General features: G+C 40.9%; 1 protein-coding gene across 3 annotated transcripts in view; it reads left to right on the top strand.

Annotated features, from left to right (window-relative positions):
* LOC134339246 (transportin-2) overlaps positions 1-17,175 on the top strand; it is a 49,249-nt gene that overhangs the window by 8,290 nt on the left and 23,784 nt on the right. For all 3 annotated transcript variants that reach the window (XM_063035597.1, XM_063035596.1, XM_063035595.1), the window contains exons 2-6: positions 2,126-2,238; positions 8,841-8,916; positions 9,097-9,246; positions 15,711-15,951; positions 16,040-16,121. In XM_063035597.1, the coding sequence (XP_062891667.1) occupies positions 2,140-2,238; positions 8,841-8,916; positions 9,097-9,246; positions 15,711-15,951; positions 16,040-16,121 (648 nt within the window). In that variant the 5' untranslated portion in view covers positions 2,126-2,139. The remainder of the gene's footprint in view (positions 1-2,125; positions 2,239-8,840; positions 8,917-9,096; positions 9,247-15,710; positions 15,952-16,039; positions 16,122-17,175) is intronic.

The raw sequence follows: 17,175 nt of genomic DNA, 5'->3' as shown, positions 1-17,175 counted from the left end.
ACACATCTTCCATCTACAAAGGGATCCTGCCATTAAACATTTCTTTACTTCTCCCCCGCCCCCACCGCACTTTCTGAGAATCACTTCCTCCACAGTTTCCTTGTCCATTTGTACCTACTCGCTAATCATCCCCTCGGCACTTAACTCTGCAAGCGGCCTAAGTGCTACCCCTGCCCATACACCACCTCCATTCATTCAGTGCCCCAAACAGTCCTTCCAAGTGAGGCAACACTGCACCTGCAGATCTGGGGTTGTCGATTGTGCCGGTGCTCTTGATGCAGCCTCTTCTGCATTGCTGAGACCATTCGTAAATTGGACAGTTTCATCCAGCACCTCTGCACCATCTGCCACAAGTAAGACTTCCCAGTAGCTAAACATTTATCAGAGTCCCATTCCTGCTCTGACGTGCCGATCCATGGCCGCCTCCTGTGCCAAGATGAGGCCACCCTCAGGGTGGGGGAGCAACACTTTGTATTCTGTCTAGGGACCCTCCAGCCTGAAGGCTTCCAGTAAATCCCCCGTCCCCTCTATTCCCCAATCTGTTCTTTTACCTCTTCTCACCTACCCGTCACTTTTCTTTTTCAGTCTCCTCTCGGGCGATCAACAGGGGTGATGCCAACAGGCTCAGTAAACTGATTAGAAAGGCAGACTCTGTTATAGGAGTCAAACTGGACACATTGGAGGCTGTGGTAGAACAAAGGACCCTATGGAAAATCCTGGCAATTCTGGTCAAGGTTTCTCACCTTGACTGAACAGAGGAGTACTTTTAGTAATAGATTAAGATAACTGCACTTCTCCGAAGAGTGCTATATGAGGTCATTCTTGTCCTCTGCCATTCGGCTTTATAATGAGTCAACCTATTGCCGGGGAAGTGATGACCCCCGCCTGTTTCTGTTTATTCTTTCTACTTCTCTTCAAATATTTATATCTGTGCCCTTGTAATGCTACTGTGACACTAATTTCTTTCTTCTCCAGCCCTTGACCTTTCCCACCTGGCTTCACCCAGCACCTTCCAGCTAGCCTCCTTCCCCTTCTCTCCCCCCCCCCACCTCTTTATTATGGCATCTTCTCCATTCATTCTCAATCCTGAAGAACGATCTCAGCCCAAAACATCAACTGCTTATTCATTTCCAGAGATGCTGAGTCCTGCTAGCATATTGTGTGTATTTTGTAAAGTACCGTGTTTTTACTTTGAGCCTACGGATTAAACAAGCGACAGCTAAAATCTGCCTATAGCTGTTGTACTCTGGCTTTACAGACTTTCTTTCAATGTCAAAAATTGTCCTTTCCATCAGCATTACAGATTCTTCCAATATCCAGTTTTATATGATTTGATATTAAGTTCAGCCTCTGATCCTTCAGCTTATCTGCTAGCCGTATGTTAACTTTTGGTTAAACTAGATGCTGAGCAAATTCTTCTGCAGCAAATGTATCAATGCTGATATTATCCCAATTGAACACTTCGGAGCCTTATCGGTGGTATTTTCTGTTTTCAGGAAATTTCACCTAGGCTGGGGACAGTTTCAAAGTGTTTCTCAGACTTGATTAGTGGTACGAGCTGAAGTGGAGGATGTGTTTTGTTAATTGTATTGCCTGTTTATTAAAAGAGGTTTGTTTTGGGCCTATAAAACAAAGTGCCATTTAAGCTTGTTTAGAAACGGATATTGACAATCCACAAGTTCCAGAGAAGCTTGGGTATTACTCGTGATAGTAATATTCATCACTTGTTCTTCAGGCTTTCTCATCAATGATTCATGTATGATCTCTAGGTATTGCTTGTGTTGAGTGAAAGTTTATATTATGCTCAGCTACGTGCATTTGTTAGGTTGTACAGGGTATCATGGAAGCGGACAGTGTCTAGAAACTATAATGTGTCTGTTACATTTTATATTAACCAGGCTCAGAGTGACTGGTTTGCTTGTTTAATTTGAGGTGACCCCACTTACTAGTTTTGTACATTTGGACTCGCCCAGCAGTCAGATGCGACCTTGGTTGTGCTTTTAGTTCAGCTTGATTATTTTTTCTGCTATCTGATTTAATTTCTCCTGCAAGTTATGCAGTTATAAACTGGTGCTGGTGTCCTGATTTAACCAGATGTCTCATGGATTTTCTCCCTTCGTTGCAGGTTTGTTGTTTACGATGGAGTGGCAACCTGATGAACAGGGTCTTCAGCAAGTGCTCCAGCTGCTCAAAGACTCTCAATCGCCAGACACAGCAACACAACGGGCAGTTCAACAAGTATCCTATCACTGTTCACCATATACTGTCTATATTGCAAAGGAAATCTGCTCGGTCATATCCCAGCCAGGCAGCCAGTCTCTCTGATTTAGGAACTTGGACTGCCAACTTATCAAATACTTTAGATAGTGAACCAGTTGTCAGTATACTCAATTGTGTCTGATGTGCCGGCCAGTTCCCTGAAACAGTCAGCATTGCTGCTGGTACTTCCAAATGAAGTGATCTCGTATCTCCTGACATGGAATTTGCACATTCTCTCTACCGTTGCATGGGGTTCCTGGCTGCTATAAACTGCTTCCAAATGCGTGGATGAGTTGTAGGATCTGTAGTGTCGTTTGGAATGTGGGCGGAATAAAATGGGATAAATATAGGGTTAACGTAATTTGTGCTTGATGGCAAAGTGGTGGGTAGCAAGTGTGTGCTACGTGACCATATCACCTATTGATGAGCTTAATTCTGGGTGGATATGCATTCCACCATTTGGGGCCTGATGTTGCTGAGGGTGGGTGTTCCCATTTCTTCCTTCATTGTAACTGCATGGGCAATGACTTCCTGAGCGGTAAAATCGCATTTGCTTTGGGTAGTGCCACATCAGGTAGTTAATAGCTTTTACCTCAGTCATTGAGGTCAGTGCCTCCAACCTTTAGGTCCGCTGAGTGCTCTGTTTTTCTCCATTGCTGCCTTCTAAGATTTGGTCAATGGAGAGCTGGGAGAGGAAAATTCAGTGACGGTGGCTGTTCTCTGGCACCTGGAATCAAAAGCTTGTGCATTGGATGTTATGTTTGTGGTGCTGCAAAACCAGAAGGCCACAAATAACACACGAAAGATTTGGGGGGGGGGGGTGATGAAACAAAATGTACGCAGTTTATTTTACTTGTAAGTCTACCCAGAATGCCCCCTCTCATTACGTCATCACGTTTAGTACGTAACGAGTGGGGAAGCTTGATCGCAACCTGTAAGGTCAAAATTTACGTGAATACATAACATATCCTTCCTCCCTTATTTTAAAGGTTTCTCCCCCTTCCCATATACAGACTAGCTGCTGAACTCTTCACATACAATGGAGTAATCATCAAATTCAACCAACAACGAAACTTTTTTTTTCTAAACTCGGGAAAGCGGATACACTGCCTTTATTCCCAGATGTAACCCTGGGGGTTATTCTGCTCTGTGTTAAGGGTTAGTCACTAAATGTGATTCAATTGGGCAGGAGGCTGCCTGTTCCTGTGAGTGTATCGACGACCTAGGGATGATGCTAAAGTTATTTCATCTCTTGGTGGTGTATGTATAGATCTTGGCTTGGTTACTGCATTTTCAGTACGTGTGCGCTTCCGGGCTTACCCTGCAGCTAACAGCAAAGGGAAGTCTGGGTGGTCCATCAGCATTTAAATGGTGCTTGGATCTCTTGTACTTTACATCATGCTGATGCGCAGATAGTAACAGAGCCCAATGTTCCACTTGACTAACAACTGGGGAAGGAATGCCTCCCTGGGGACCAAAAATTGGTGTTGTGGTGACCTGTCAGTAATGTAAATTGTTAGCTAAAGATTTGATGGATTTAACTCCAAAGACAATTGCATGTGCTTCCTGCCCAATATGGGCATAGTAGCTTTCTGCCTTGCTTGATGTCCTTGAAGTGAAATTGATTGGGGACTTCACCTGATGCCATGATGTGTGAGATAACTGCCGCCACACTATAGGGTGATGGGTTGCAGGTCAACTGTATGGGCAGTGACAGGTGGAAGTGTGTGAGTGCTTCAGATTGTGACAAAACTGCTCTGGGTTTTTAAAAGCCTCTTCACAGTGATCTGTCAACTGCCAGTGTGTGTTGATTTGTTTTAAAATCTGAAGTTTTCAGCTTTCTAGCTGGGTTAGGAACAAACTTTGTAGTATGTTAGTAGTCCTAAGAAAGATCTTAATTGACTCATAGTTGCAAGAAAGTTTGTGAACCCTTTGCAATTACCTGATTTTCTGCATTAATTACTCGGAAAATGGGGTCTAATCTTCATCTAAGTCACAACAATAGACAAACACAATCTGCCTAAACTAATTGTACAAACAATTGTACTTGTATTTATTGAACACATTGTTTTATCATTCACAGTCCAGGCTTAAAAAAAAGTATGTGTACCCTCGTATTTAATAACTGGTAAAACCTCCTTTAGCAGCAATAACCTCCACCAAATGTTTCCTGTAGCTGTTGATCAGACTTGCACAATGGCAAAGAGGAATTTTGGACTATTCCTTCATACAAAACTGTTTCAGTTCATCAATATTTATGGTATACCTTCCACGAAGAGCCCTCTTCAGGTCATGACACAGCATCTCAGTTGGGTTAAGATCTGGACTCTGACTTGGCCATTCCAGAACACAAAATTTTCTTTTTAAGCCATTCTGTTTATTTTCTCGTGTTTTGGATCATTATCTTGTTGCATCATCCAACGTCTCTTAAGCTTCAGGTGACAGACTGCTGCCCTGACCTTCTGTAAAATGCCTTGATACAATTTTGGATTAATTGTTCCCTCAACAGTTGCAATCTGTTCAGTCCCTGGGGCGGCAAAGCAGAACCAAACCATGATGCTCCTTCCACCATGCTTCACAGTTGGGATGAGGTTTTGGTGTTTTATAAAGTTGCAACATAGCCTGACTTTTGACTTTCACTAATAAGAGCAAGCATTCCATAAGCTGCCTCAACCACCTTATCACGGAGCTATGGACTTGGATCTCAAGATATCTCTGCTCAGGAATACCGTTGATCTTGTCTTTAACTGTGTACTGTCTCCTTGCATTTGCCCTGCTGAGGGGCAACACCTCACATTTATCTGGGTTAAACTCATCTCCATTTCTTGGCCCGTATGTGCAACTGATCTATGTTGTGTATTCTTTGCCTCTCTCCACTAATCATGGTATCAACCGCAGATTTACTAACCACCCATCTACATTTTCATCCAAGTCATTTATATACATTACAAACAGCAAAGGTCCCAGCAGAACACCACTAGTATCGACCTCCAGCGTGAATGTCCCTTCTACTACCCTCTGTCTTCTATCCGCAAACTAGCTCTGAATCCAAACAGCTAATTCGCTGTGGATCCCATGCATTTTAATCTTCTGGATTAGCCTCCTATGAGGGACTTTGTCAAACACCTTACTAAAATCCACATAGATGACATCCACTGCCCTACCCTGATGAATCTCTCTATAGTCCCCATGTCAAAAAAACTTTCCACTTCAGCCTTTGCTTTTGGTTTGAGAGTATATAGAGCACTACTTGTGTTCATGAATTTAGGTTTGGTGTCAGGCCTAACTGTCAGTTCAACAGTGATTTTTTTCATACTGCCCAATTCTCCATTGAATACTTCTGTGTGTTTCTTAAAAGCCTGTTGTAGATTAGTGCTCCCACTGATCAAGTGCACTTCATGCCAGTTGAGTTTGAGCTGCTTCAATCACGAGCAGCCCTGAAGCACTGGATAGCCACCTCTAACTATGTACAGTGGAAGTTTCTTTGTTAATCTCCACCGTACATGTACCACTCCCCTCACTAGAACAACTTCACTCAAGTCTCGCATGTGATTACATTCAGTACATAACACACAGAAGCTTGAAGGCAAACCGTAAAGGTCAAAATGTACATGAATGCATAACGCTGGAGTGACTTTCTCAAGAGTAAGACATTGATGCTTGTGGGTGCAAATTTTAAAGGCTGTCATATTGATCCAGAGGTCCTCCCATTTGGTCCTGATGGCATCTCATCATGGCAGACAGAGCATGATCTGTGGATTGGTAGGTAGCACGTAGGATACTAAGCTTTTTAGCAGAAGATTATGGTTATCATTATCAAGCCACGTTGAGCACAGTTGTCAAAAATGGGATGCTGTTAATATTGGCGTTCCCTTGCAATTCTTGCGATAATTCCATTCTAGTTCCCTGCTGTAGAGACAAGAACATTATTGTAACCTGAGTAAAATCTTATCCTGTCCTCCATTACGGAGCTGGGAAATGTGTGCTTCAATGGTTGATAATCGTGATGTGTTGGTTTTTAAGGTGTAGACAAAGGGTGATTTGACACCCAAGGCAATTTCAGGAAATGTGCCAGCAGCACTATTCCTGACAGCAAACCTAAGCCTCTGCAGTGGGGTCACTGCTTGATTTTTACCCTCTTTCCCCCCCCACCCTTGGGAAGATGTATTCCCCATTAATCTTGCCTTTGCTTTGTTTCCCTTCCCAGTGGTGTTGGTTTCACTGCAGCAGTTATCTTAGCATTGGTCCTCCATGCCAGCTTCTGGGCTACATTGGTATTTCTTATTCTAAATATTCATTCCTTCGTTTATCTGAGTATTCTCTCATATCAGGTTCAGAAGGTTAGCTCTTTTCTATTCATATCACATTGTTGGAGATCCCACTAGGTGTGGTCTTCAGAAAGAAGCATGGGGCAGCATATGTTTGAGGCATCTTTTCTAACCTCTCAGTTAAGGTTAACAAAAGACATAATGAAGATGCATTTGCTGTAGGACGCTCGGGGAAGTGGAGTCCTGTGGCTATTGCTAATCCTCCAGTACTTTAGGTGTGACCTAGTCTTCTTGCTGTATATTACAATTTTAAAAAAAAACAATAGTCCAGTGACCAATTTTTGGTATTACTGATGGTTTAGTATCTAGCTCATTAGTTGTGTGTGTGAGAGCCAGGGCTCCAGAATGCATTCAGTGTGCAACAGCAGTCAGGGTCAGACTTAAGAATATGAGTAAGTTTGCAGCTATAGCCAGTGTACAGTGTATTTGCACATACTGAAGCAACTAAGCTGAAACCTGCAGCTTTCTATTTAACATTCCCTTTAAATTGACAGGGTTCACTGAAAATTTCATTATACAATGTTTTTTCTTTAAAGCATTAAAGTATTGAATATTAAAGGAATAACGTCTGACAGCCCAGAAATTTTCAGATCTAGCACCACCAAATTGGTGGATATCAGAGTTCACTATATTTAGTTTCCAAATGTCCATCTTGATAAAATCTGTGATTTGAGGGTTCCTTTGTCTATGGGGATTTGTCTTTCTCTTTTAAAAAATGTACGTAGACTTTTTGCTATGTGTATTAAATTCATTAGAGATGCAGCAGAGGCCCAGCAAGCTCATGTCACTCAATTACACCCAAGTGGCCAATTAACCTATTCACCCATACATCTTTGGAATGTGGGAGGAAAGTGGAGCCTTTGAAAGAAACCCATATGGTCACGGGGCAAATGTAGACTTATTTGGAACTCCCTAACAGGGTTTGTAGATGATTTCATGACAGTTGCTAATGTGTATGAAGATGTTAATGGGGGGGGGGGGGGGGAACTGGCAAGTGGTTTATAAATATCCACTTTGGACCAATAATTTGAAATTTAAATTGTTATCACCAGGAGTTATTGGAAACAGAAATTTGAGTAGTTGGGTGCAAATGAAAGAGGTGGAAAGCAAATAAAAGGTTATGCAGTTGCAATTCTTAAAGGAGAATTTGGAGTGCAGAATCTTCTTTGACTAACATAAGATGCTCATTTGTTGTGATGTAGGCAATCATGGTCTTTCCATAACCATGCTGGTTCCCTTGTTCCTGACAGTTGTTTTTTCTACAGAAGTGGTTTGCCATTGCAACCTTCTGGGCAGTGTTTTTGCAAGATGAGTATTCTCTCCTCCCTCCCCGCCACCCCAGTCGTCATCAAGACTCAGACTCTTCAGAGATTGCCTGGTGTCAGTGATTGCATAACCAGGACTTGTGATGTGCACCAGCTGCTCATCTGGCCATCCACCACCCACTCCTATGGCTTCATGTGACCCTGATCCAGGGAGGGAGCTAAGCAGGTGCTACACCTTGCCTGAGGGTGAGCAACAGGCTAGCAGAGGCAAGGAGTGCCTTACACCTTTGGCAGACGTATCTCTACCCTGTCACCCTTGTGTGCTTAAGACATATGACAGTAGTGTTAAACACATTTTCTCAGTTTGGGGAAATGATATACTATAATGGAATATTTATTTATTAAGCTAGTGTGGAATAGACTCTTTGAGCCGTGCCACCCAACAATCCCCTGATTTAACCCTGGTCTAATCATGGGACAATTTGCCATGACTAATTAACCTTTAGACTGGGAGGAAACCAGAGCACCTGGAGGAAATCCATGTGGTCATGGGTAGAATGTACAAACTCCTCACAGGCAGAGGCCTGTACAAATCTCCAATTTTTGACAGTGACTTGTGAATTAGGTAAGGGCAGATTTCCTTCACCTAAATTGCTGAAACACTGTGTACATTATAATTTGAAAACGGAGTTGACAAGGATTGTTTTTCTGACTACTTTCTTAAAGGTATGGGTATGCAGAATTAAGGGGATTTTAATTAGCTCCAAGAAATTAGTTGTAGGGAATGTAATGAGGGATAATTTTTAAAAATAAATAAATAAATAAAGAGTGAAATTGGGAGTGGTCCTTAATCCTCGGATTCTTTCTCTGAGATTAGGGATTTTCAGACTTCTGGTGTTCTGGGGTATTTTCTTTGTGGCATCTATATCTGATATTTGTTGAGGATGTCTGTACTTTTTGTCTTACTTTCCTGAGCCATTTTTCCCAGAAATTGGAGCAGCTGAACCAGTATCCAGACTTCAACAACTACCTGATTTTTGTCCTAACCAGACTGAAATCTGAAGGTGCTGTTTAATAAATTATCTGTAGGGAAAAAAATAATTTTCACCTTCTCAGTGGGAGAGTGCATAGCTGAATCTTGAAGATGTGACAGTACCTAAGTGATGTTTTTAGATCAGAGATGCTGTATTGTGATCCTGTAATCTGGGCAATTCTAGCAAATAACATTGTTTCTTTCCTTTCAGATGAACCAACACGGTCCCTTAGTGGCCTGATTCTCAAGAACAATGTGAAAGCTCATTACCAGAGTTTTCCCCAGGGGGTTGCAGAATTCATCAAACAGGAGTGTTTAAATAACATTGGAGATGCCTCCCCACTCATCAGAGCAACCATAGGTAACTACTAACCAGACCAGTGTAGACACTCGGTAGGAGAACTTGATATATTCACCAGTCAGTCTCCTCCCAATAACTATTAGTGTATTGCAATGTGAGGGGCTTGGATTCAATAAGCTAACATTTGCCTTTGTAAGTAGGTTCCAATGAATGTGCCTGTCTGTCATTTTCAGAAAGAAATGAGTTTTGGATCTGCTTGTTTAGTTTTGTTCTTGATGTTCATTTGAAGTATGGAGGTTTGCAGCTTTGGACAGACTTGCCACATTTATCAGTCAGGAGGTGGGTGGGGGTAGTTGTTTCCATCTTAAACTGTTTGATTTTTGCCTCTACGCAACTTTGTTAACTTGAAATTCGGTTTTGAAATTTCATTTTGGCATATTATCTAATTTTTCTATAGCAGGCATATTAGACATGAAACAGTTCAGCACGGGAACAGGCACTTTGGCCCACAATGTTGAGCTGAGCCAGATAAAAAGTAAATTAAACCCTCCCAAGAACTAATCCCTCCTACCTACACAATGTCCATATTCCTCCAGCTTCCTTACATCCATGTGCATCTTTCAAAAGCCTCTGATGTATTTACCTCTACCACCATACCAGGCAGTGCATTCCAGGTATCCACCACTCTATATATTTAAAAAAAACACTTGCCCCTCACATCCCATTTAAACCTACCCCTCTCACCTTCAATGCATGCCCTCTGTTATTAGACATTTCTGCCCGGGGAGAGAGCTGCATAACTGATAAAAGAATTACCTCCAGCCTGGACCACATTAACCTCACCTGCCAGGCTATGAAATTGAAGCAGTCTTCCAAATCTCACTTTAAACTTTTAAGTCTTCTGACAACCCAATGTGCTGTAACCAGTACCTTTTAAATTTGAGTTAATTGTCCTTTGAATTAAAATCAAAGGACAATTAATATCAGTTTTAAATTGTTTATTGCATTCAGATTTCCATGTGATCAGTGGCTGAGTTTGAGTTTAAATGGCTGTAACTACCACACAGAAAATGTAATTTAAACCTTGAATGTTGTTTCTATAATATAGTTTGGTGGCTTTTGAGTAAAGGTAGAGCCCTGGAGACTTGGCAACATCTTCTTTTATTTTAAACCCCTTCGAAACTAAAGGACATCTGAAGTTTTGTTAATTTCTTTCATAGCTCATAGTTGTCATTTTGAAAGTTAGAATTTTAAAAGCAATCTCTTAGTATACTTTCAATTCATTATTTAGATTTTTTGACCAAGTAGGTGTTCAATTATCAATCATTAGGAAATTCAGTGAAATGTAACAGTTAATTGTTCTCGACACTTTCTTCAGACGCGGGATAGCCTCTACAGCATTTGTAGCTATACCGAGTTGATAACTTTGGCAAATGAGGGGAAATGCTGAAATTATACCAGATAGCTGAGTAAGCAGAATTAATCTGTTCAGAATCACCCTTCTGCAAAAGGGATTAGCACAGTTCCTTTTATTCCTGTCATCTTAACATTCACTTTCTTTCAGTGGTTAATTTTTGATTAATCACATGAATCTGTTGACTAATAATTAGTTCCCCAACTAGCCAGTGTCATAAGGGCCAGTTTGAATTCAGTAGCTGTTGAGAAATCTGGCTACCTTTGGTCAAGCTGATCCTGTGCAACATTATGCAAGGCAACTTACTAAAAACCCCAAATGTGCAATTTCTGAACCATGGGTTCAGATTATTTGCCTGTGTGCTTGACACTTCCATTCTTGCGAGTCTTTTAAATGTTTTTGATTTGGTTACATATACCTTGAATGGGTTGTTGCAAGGAACTTCCCACGGTTGAAAGTCCCCAGGTGTGTTTAATCCGGTGATTCTGATTGCGCCAAGTGAACCAACACACACGTTGCTGGAGGAAGAAGTCAGCTTCTGAGGGGGGGGGGAATTACAGTCGATGTTTTGGGCTGAGACCCCTTGACTGTCCTCCTGAGTGATTTCAGCCCAAAACATCGACTGTTCCTTTTTCCATAGATACTGCCTGGCCTGCTGAGTTCCTCCATCTCAGATTTTCAGCATCTACAGGTTTTCTCTTGTTTGTGGTTCACTTGGAAATAGATTTTAGTGTATTAGATCCACACATGGTCCTCATGGGTATTTTGGGGGAGCTAGGTCGTGGCCTGAACCCACTGCAGTTTGCCTGTCACCGCAATATGTCTACAGTGGACACAATTTCATTGGTTCCTTGTGCGGCCTTGGATAATCTGGACAATAATACTTGCACCAGGCTTTTGTTTATTGACCTGAGCTTAGCGTTTAACGTAATCATTCCTACAGTTCTGATTTTAAAAAGCTCCAAAACCTGAGCCTCCTGTCTCCCTATGCAACTGGATCCTCAGCTTCCATACCAGAAGAGCACAGTCTGTGCGGGTCAGAAATAACATCTCCACCTCACTGATGATCAACAGTAGCGCACCTCAAGCATGTCTGTTGAGCCCACCACTCTAGTCTCTCTACACCCATGACTGTGTGGCTTTCTTTTCCAATACTTTTTAGTTATTTCTATATAGAAGAATAGAGTCCAAGAGAATACATATTATAAAGCAAAATAAAAAATATAATGAAACCAGATACAGTATATTGAATCACATTAACAAACTCCTTACTCTATATTCGTGTAGATTAGATTAATTTGTATATTAGAACAGGGGTCCCCAACCTTTTTTGTAACATGGACCGGTTTATTATTGACAATATTCTTGCGTATTGGCCGACCTGGGTGGTGGGGGGGGTGCGGGGTAGGGTTGCCAACGGACAAGAATAGCAGTCAAATACGTTGTTTCCCGGAGAAAGACTACAATGACCATGAAGCCTTGCACGGGCACCAGTGCGCGTGCGTGTACGTGCTGATTTTTTTTTATCTACAAATCGTTTTTGGTGATTCTGTTCGGGGGGGGCGGGCAGGGTGTTAATCACAACCGGAATTTAGGTGATAAGTGGCTAATACAATCAATTTCATGTCTAAAAGGGTTTATCTAACGAATTTAATATCAAACACACAGCGCATATTTTCCTCACATGAGTATAGTGATAAGTCAATTATCAGGGGAGGACAGAGGAGCTTGAAGTAAGTGTTGAACGAACTTCCAGTAGAAGTGGTAGAGGCAGGTTCGATATTATCATTTAATGAAAAATTGGATAGGGATATGGACAGGAAAGGAATGGAGGGTTATGGGCTGAGTGCAGGTCGGTGGGACGAGGTGACAGTAAAAATTCGGCACGGACTAGAAGGGCCAAGGTGGCTTGTTTCTGTGCTGTAATTGTTATATGGTTATATAAGTCACTTATAAGTCAATAGCATCATAATATTTTAAGTAAAGTTTGGATATTAAACACACAGTGCATATTTTAACCGTATGAACATATAAAATCATTGCAACACACCAATATCGCTGAATCAGTGGGAGCCCTGGGCTTGTTTCCCTGCAACAAGACGGTCCTAGCGAGGGGTGATGGGAGACAGCGATACTCGAAGAGGGTTCCTTATGTCCAGTCTATTCCGCAATTTAGTTTTCGTTGCATTCATTGCAGAGATATGTTGGAAATGGAAGCAACGTTTTCAGTGCTTTCGTGGCTACCTCAGGATATTTAGCCTTGACTTTGATCCGGAATGCCAGCAGAGATGTTATGATAATCATACTTTTCAGCCCGCTGTCATTTGCAAGCTTGAGGAGTTGATCTCCTTCCCACACTGACATGGATGACACGTGTGTAATGACATCACGTGTGTTCAAGCTCAACAGTGGGCGTGACAGGGAATGAGGAAAGGTGCAGCTGACTCCTATCGCCAAATCATATCGTTTCCTCAGGGCCTGGTAGCACATGCTTTCTGGCCTGGTGGTTGGGGACCACTTTATTAGAATATAAACAAATTTATTTTAAAAATAGAGATCCACACCCACTACCAAAGTCGAAGCTGTTTGGGGAATAAAAGAAAAAAAACTTTATCAGATAATAAAATATGCTATTAACCAACTTCTGTACTTTAACAAGAAGTCAAAGATTATGAAAATTAAAAACAGTCCCCACAGATTTTGAAAATCTTAAGAAATTGAACAACGTACCTTTTCTAAATTTAGGCATGCCATAACATCCCGTAACCACCGAGCATGGTTAGGCAGAACAGCATCCTTCCATTTAAACAAAAGCACCCTCCTAGCCATAAGAGGGATAAAAGCCAGAATGTGCAAATCAGATGTCTTCAAAATGATCTCTTTCCTTCCAGCAATACCAAATAGGGCAGTCAAAGGATTAGGCTTAAAATTTACTTTAAAGAGTACAAAAGATGTTTGGCATACTTCCTTCCAATATTTTCCAAGACTTGGGCATGTCCAAAACATATGAATAATTGAAGCTTCTCCATTGTTACACCTATCACAGTATGGAGATATATCCATATAAAAATGACATAACTTATCCTTGGTCATATAAGCCCTATGAACCACTTTAAGTTGTAAGAGGGAATGATGAGCACATAATGAAGAAGTATTAACCAATTTAAAAATTTCATTCCAAGTTTCTTCAGAAATTGAGGTCTGTAAATCTTCCCAAAGATTTTTGATTTTGTCTAAAGAATCATTTCTCATTCCCAACAAATCATAAATATTGGATATTGAACTATTATAAAATGATTTCATGAAGAGTTTCATCTAATACGTTCTTATCAGGACTATTAGGAAATGTATATAATTGAGATCACAGAAAATCTCAATTTCTAAGTACCGAAAAAAATGGGTTTTTGGTAAACTATATTTAGTTGACAATTGTTCAAATGAAGAAAGACTTCCTCCACAACAGATCCCGGAAACATGTAATGCCCATTCTTTCCCATTGTTTAAAAACTACATCAGTCATAGAAGGCTTAAAAAAAATAATTTAAAGAAATGGGCTAGAAAGGGAGAATCTCAATAAGCCGAAGTATTTTCTAAATTGTATCCAAATCCTCAAAGTATGTTTGACTACCACATTTTCAGTTATCTTACTTAAAGGATAAAGGAAGTGAAGATCCCAAAAGAGAGATAATAGAAAAATTATTAACCGAGTTAGCTTCTAAAGAAACCCACCCGGGGCAGTCCTCATGATTAGTATAGTATAACCAAAATGTGAGATTCCGTATATTAGCTGCCCAGTAATAAAACCTAAAATTTGGTAAAGCTGAACCTCCATTCTTTTTAACTTTCTGGAGATGGACTTTATTCAATCGAGGATGTTTATTTTTCCATATGTAGGAGGATTAAAATGGAGTCCAGAGAGTCAAAAAAAGGATTTAGGAATAAAAATGGGTAAAGCCTGGACTGTGTGGCTACAAATTTGCTGATGACATAACTTTGGCAGAATTTCAGATGATGACAAGAAGGTGTACAGGAGCGAGATGTACCAGCTAGTTGAGTGTGTCGCAGCAATGACCTTGCACTCAACGTCAGTAAGACCAAAGAATTGATTGTGGACTTCAGAAAGGGTAAGATGAGGGAGTACACATCGGTCCTCAGAGATCAGAAGTGGAGAGAGTGAGCAATTTTAACTTCCTGGGTGTCAATATCTCTGAGGATCTATCCTGGGTTGAACGTATCTTTGAAGTTGTAAAGAAGGCAAAGCGGTTATATTTCATTAGGATTTTGAGGAGATTTGTTACGTCACCAAAGACACTTGCAAATTTCTACATGTACCAAGGAGAGCATTCTAACTGGCTGATCACCATCTCGTATGGGGAGGAGGTGTGACCACTGCACAGGATTGAAATAAGCTGCAGAGAATTGTAAATGTAGTCAGCTTCATCATAGGCACTGGCCTCCCTAATGCCCAGGATATCTTCAATGAGCAATGACTCAAAAAAGTGGCATCCATTATTCAGGACCCCTATCACCCAGGACATAGCCTCTTATTGCTACCAAAAGGGAGGCAGTACAGGAGCCCGAAGGCGAACACTCAGTGATTCAGGAACACATTCTTCTCCTCTGCTGTTAGATTTCTGATTGGACATTGAACCCATGCACATTACCTCACACTTCTTTTGTACTAATTTAATTTAACCATGTGTGTATAAAAAAAAATCATATTTCAATTCAGTTTTTATTATTTTGTATTACAATGTACTGCTGCCGCACAACAAACTTCTCGACATATGCTAGTGACATTACACGCGATTTTGATTGAGAGTCTCTAGTAGTATTTATTTGCATATTTATACCTCGAAGTTCAGCTCCGGTGTGCGTGATTCATCGGATCTGAACCTCTGGCTAACTTCTCCCTCAAGCTCTTCCATCTAATTTTACGGATCTTCTAATGCTGTGAAAGGTAGCTAGATGGGAATGTGGTGTTGAGGTTCTGTTCAGGTCAGCTGTGATCTTGAATGGTGGAATATACTTTAGGGGCAGAGTGGTATAACTCTGCTACTTATTGATCCATTGAATTGCAAGTTTTTCTTGACCCTATAATCTTTTTCAGGTATTTTGATCACTACTATTGCTTCGAAGGGAGAGCTGCAAGCTTGGCCAGAGCTGCTTCCTCAACTCTGTAACCTGCTCAACTCTGAAGATTACAATACATGTGAGGGTTCTTTTGGAGCCTTACAAAAAATTTGTGAGGATTCTTCTGAAATGCTGGACAGTGATGCTTTGAATAGACCTCTCAACATCATGATTCCCAAATTCTTGCAGTTTTTCAAACATTGTAGTCCCAAGATCAGGTAAGAAATTATTTAATCCTAGTGAGCTATGCAAGAGATAGAGGCCCTGGGTTCTTTATTGAAATGCGTGTGTGTCTTTGTTTCACAGATCCCACGCAATCGCTTGTGTGAATCAGTTCATCATCGGCAGGGCCCAGGCACTCATGGACAATGTCGATACTTTCATTGAGGTATCGTGTTTAAGTGCTTGGGTAGTTGGGTTGAAGGCTGTGATCCCATCTGTTCAAGAATCCCTAAGCTGTTGGGGAGTGGGGATTCCTGAATTAGAGAATTCATCCAGGAATCCTGCTCCGGAGCATATTAAGAATCCTATTGTAAGCTGTTTAAATACAGAGGCTGCCCATCATATTTGCTAGCTCTAGTGTGGAGAATTGGGTGTTAAGGAAGTATTTTAGCTGCTTGGAGAAGGGGAGGGTGGAGAGTGTGCAAGTGGCAGCCTTAAAAACAGTATTAGCGTTTTATTTCTTTGCCTATATGCATCTGAAGTTCATTATTGAAGGTACAGGAAATGAGCGGCCTTTGGGCACTGTATTATACCTTCACTGAATGTACTTCTTGATTGCTCCTGTGTACTTCTCCAAAGTGGTCAGACCAAAATGAAGTAAGCTCTTGGTGAGGGTTGGGAGGATTGCACAATGATCTGAATGAAGTAAGAATTGGCTGACTTGACAATAAATCAAAGGGTATTTTACTAAATTTTGTATTTCCTTTATTTTGCCTTTTAAAGGTATGTCATGGACTCTTTGAAAATGTTTGGCCCTCGGTGAAAGAGTTTTAGTTTGAATTATGCAAGTCTAAACCAGCAATTTCATCAGTCTCATTCCAACTCTTTTATTGAAGGTTGTTATCAATTAGTCTTCTGTAATTTGTATGCACACCCTGATTTCTCTGTTCCTACATTCCCATTAAAATTGTGCTGTTTGGTTTGTCCTCTTTTCTGTGTAAGTATATCACTTCATACACCAGTAATATAATTTCAGTTGTCTTTCCTTACTGCCTTGCAGTCTATTACAATCTTCCTGTTTATCAAACTTCTAAACTTTGTCATCTGCAAATTTGGAAATTTTGCCTCGTACATCCAGCTTTCAATAAATCATTGTTATAAAAAGAATGATTCCCAACATTAGTTTCTGGATTCACAATCTACTGTCCTTCATTCCTGACAAATGATCATTTACTGCTGCCTGCTGTTTAGTTTTGTATGCAGGCTGCTGCTACCCCTTC

The sequence above is a fragment of the Mobula hypostoma genome, chromosome 29, assembly GCF_963921235.1.
Source record: "Mobula hypostoma chromosome 29, sMobHyp1.1, whole genome shotgun sequence".
Classification (NCBI taxonomy): Eukaryota; Metazoa; Chordata; class Chondrichthyes; order Myliobatiformes; family Myliobatidae; genus Mobula; species Mobula hypostoma.
Note: the sequence above shows the minus strand (reverse complement) of the source record. Positions and strands in the feature narration are given on the sequence as shown.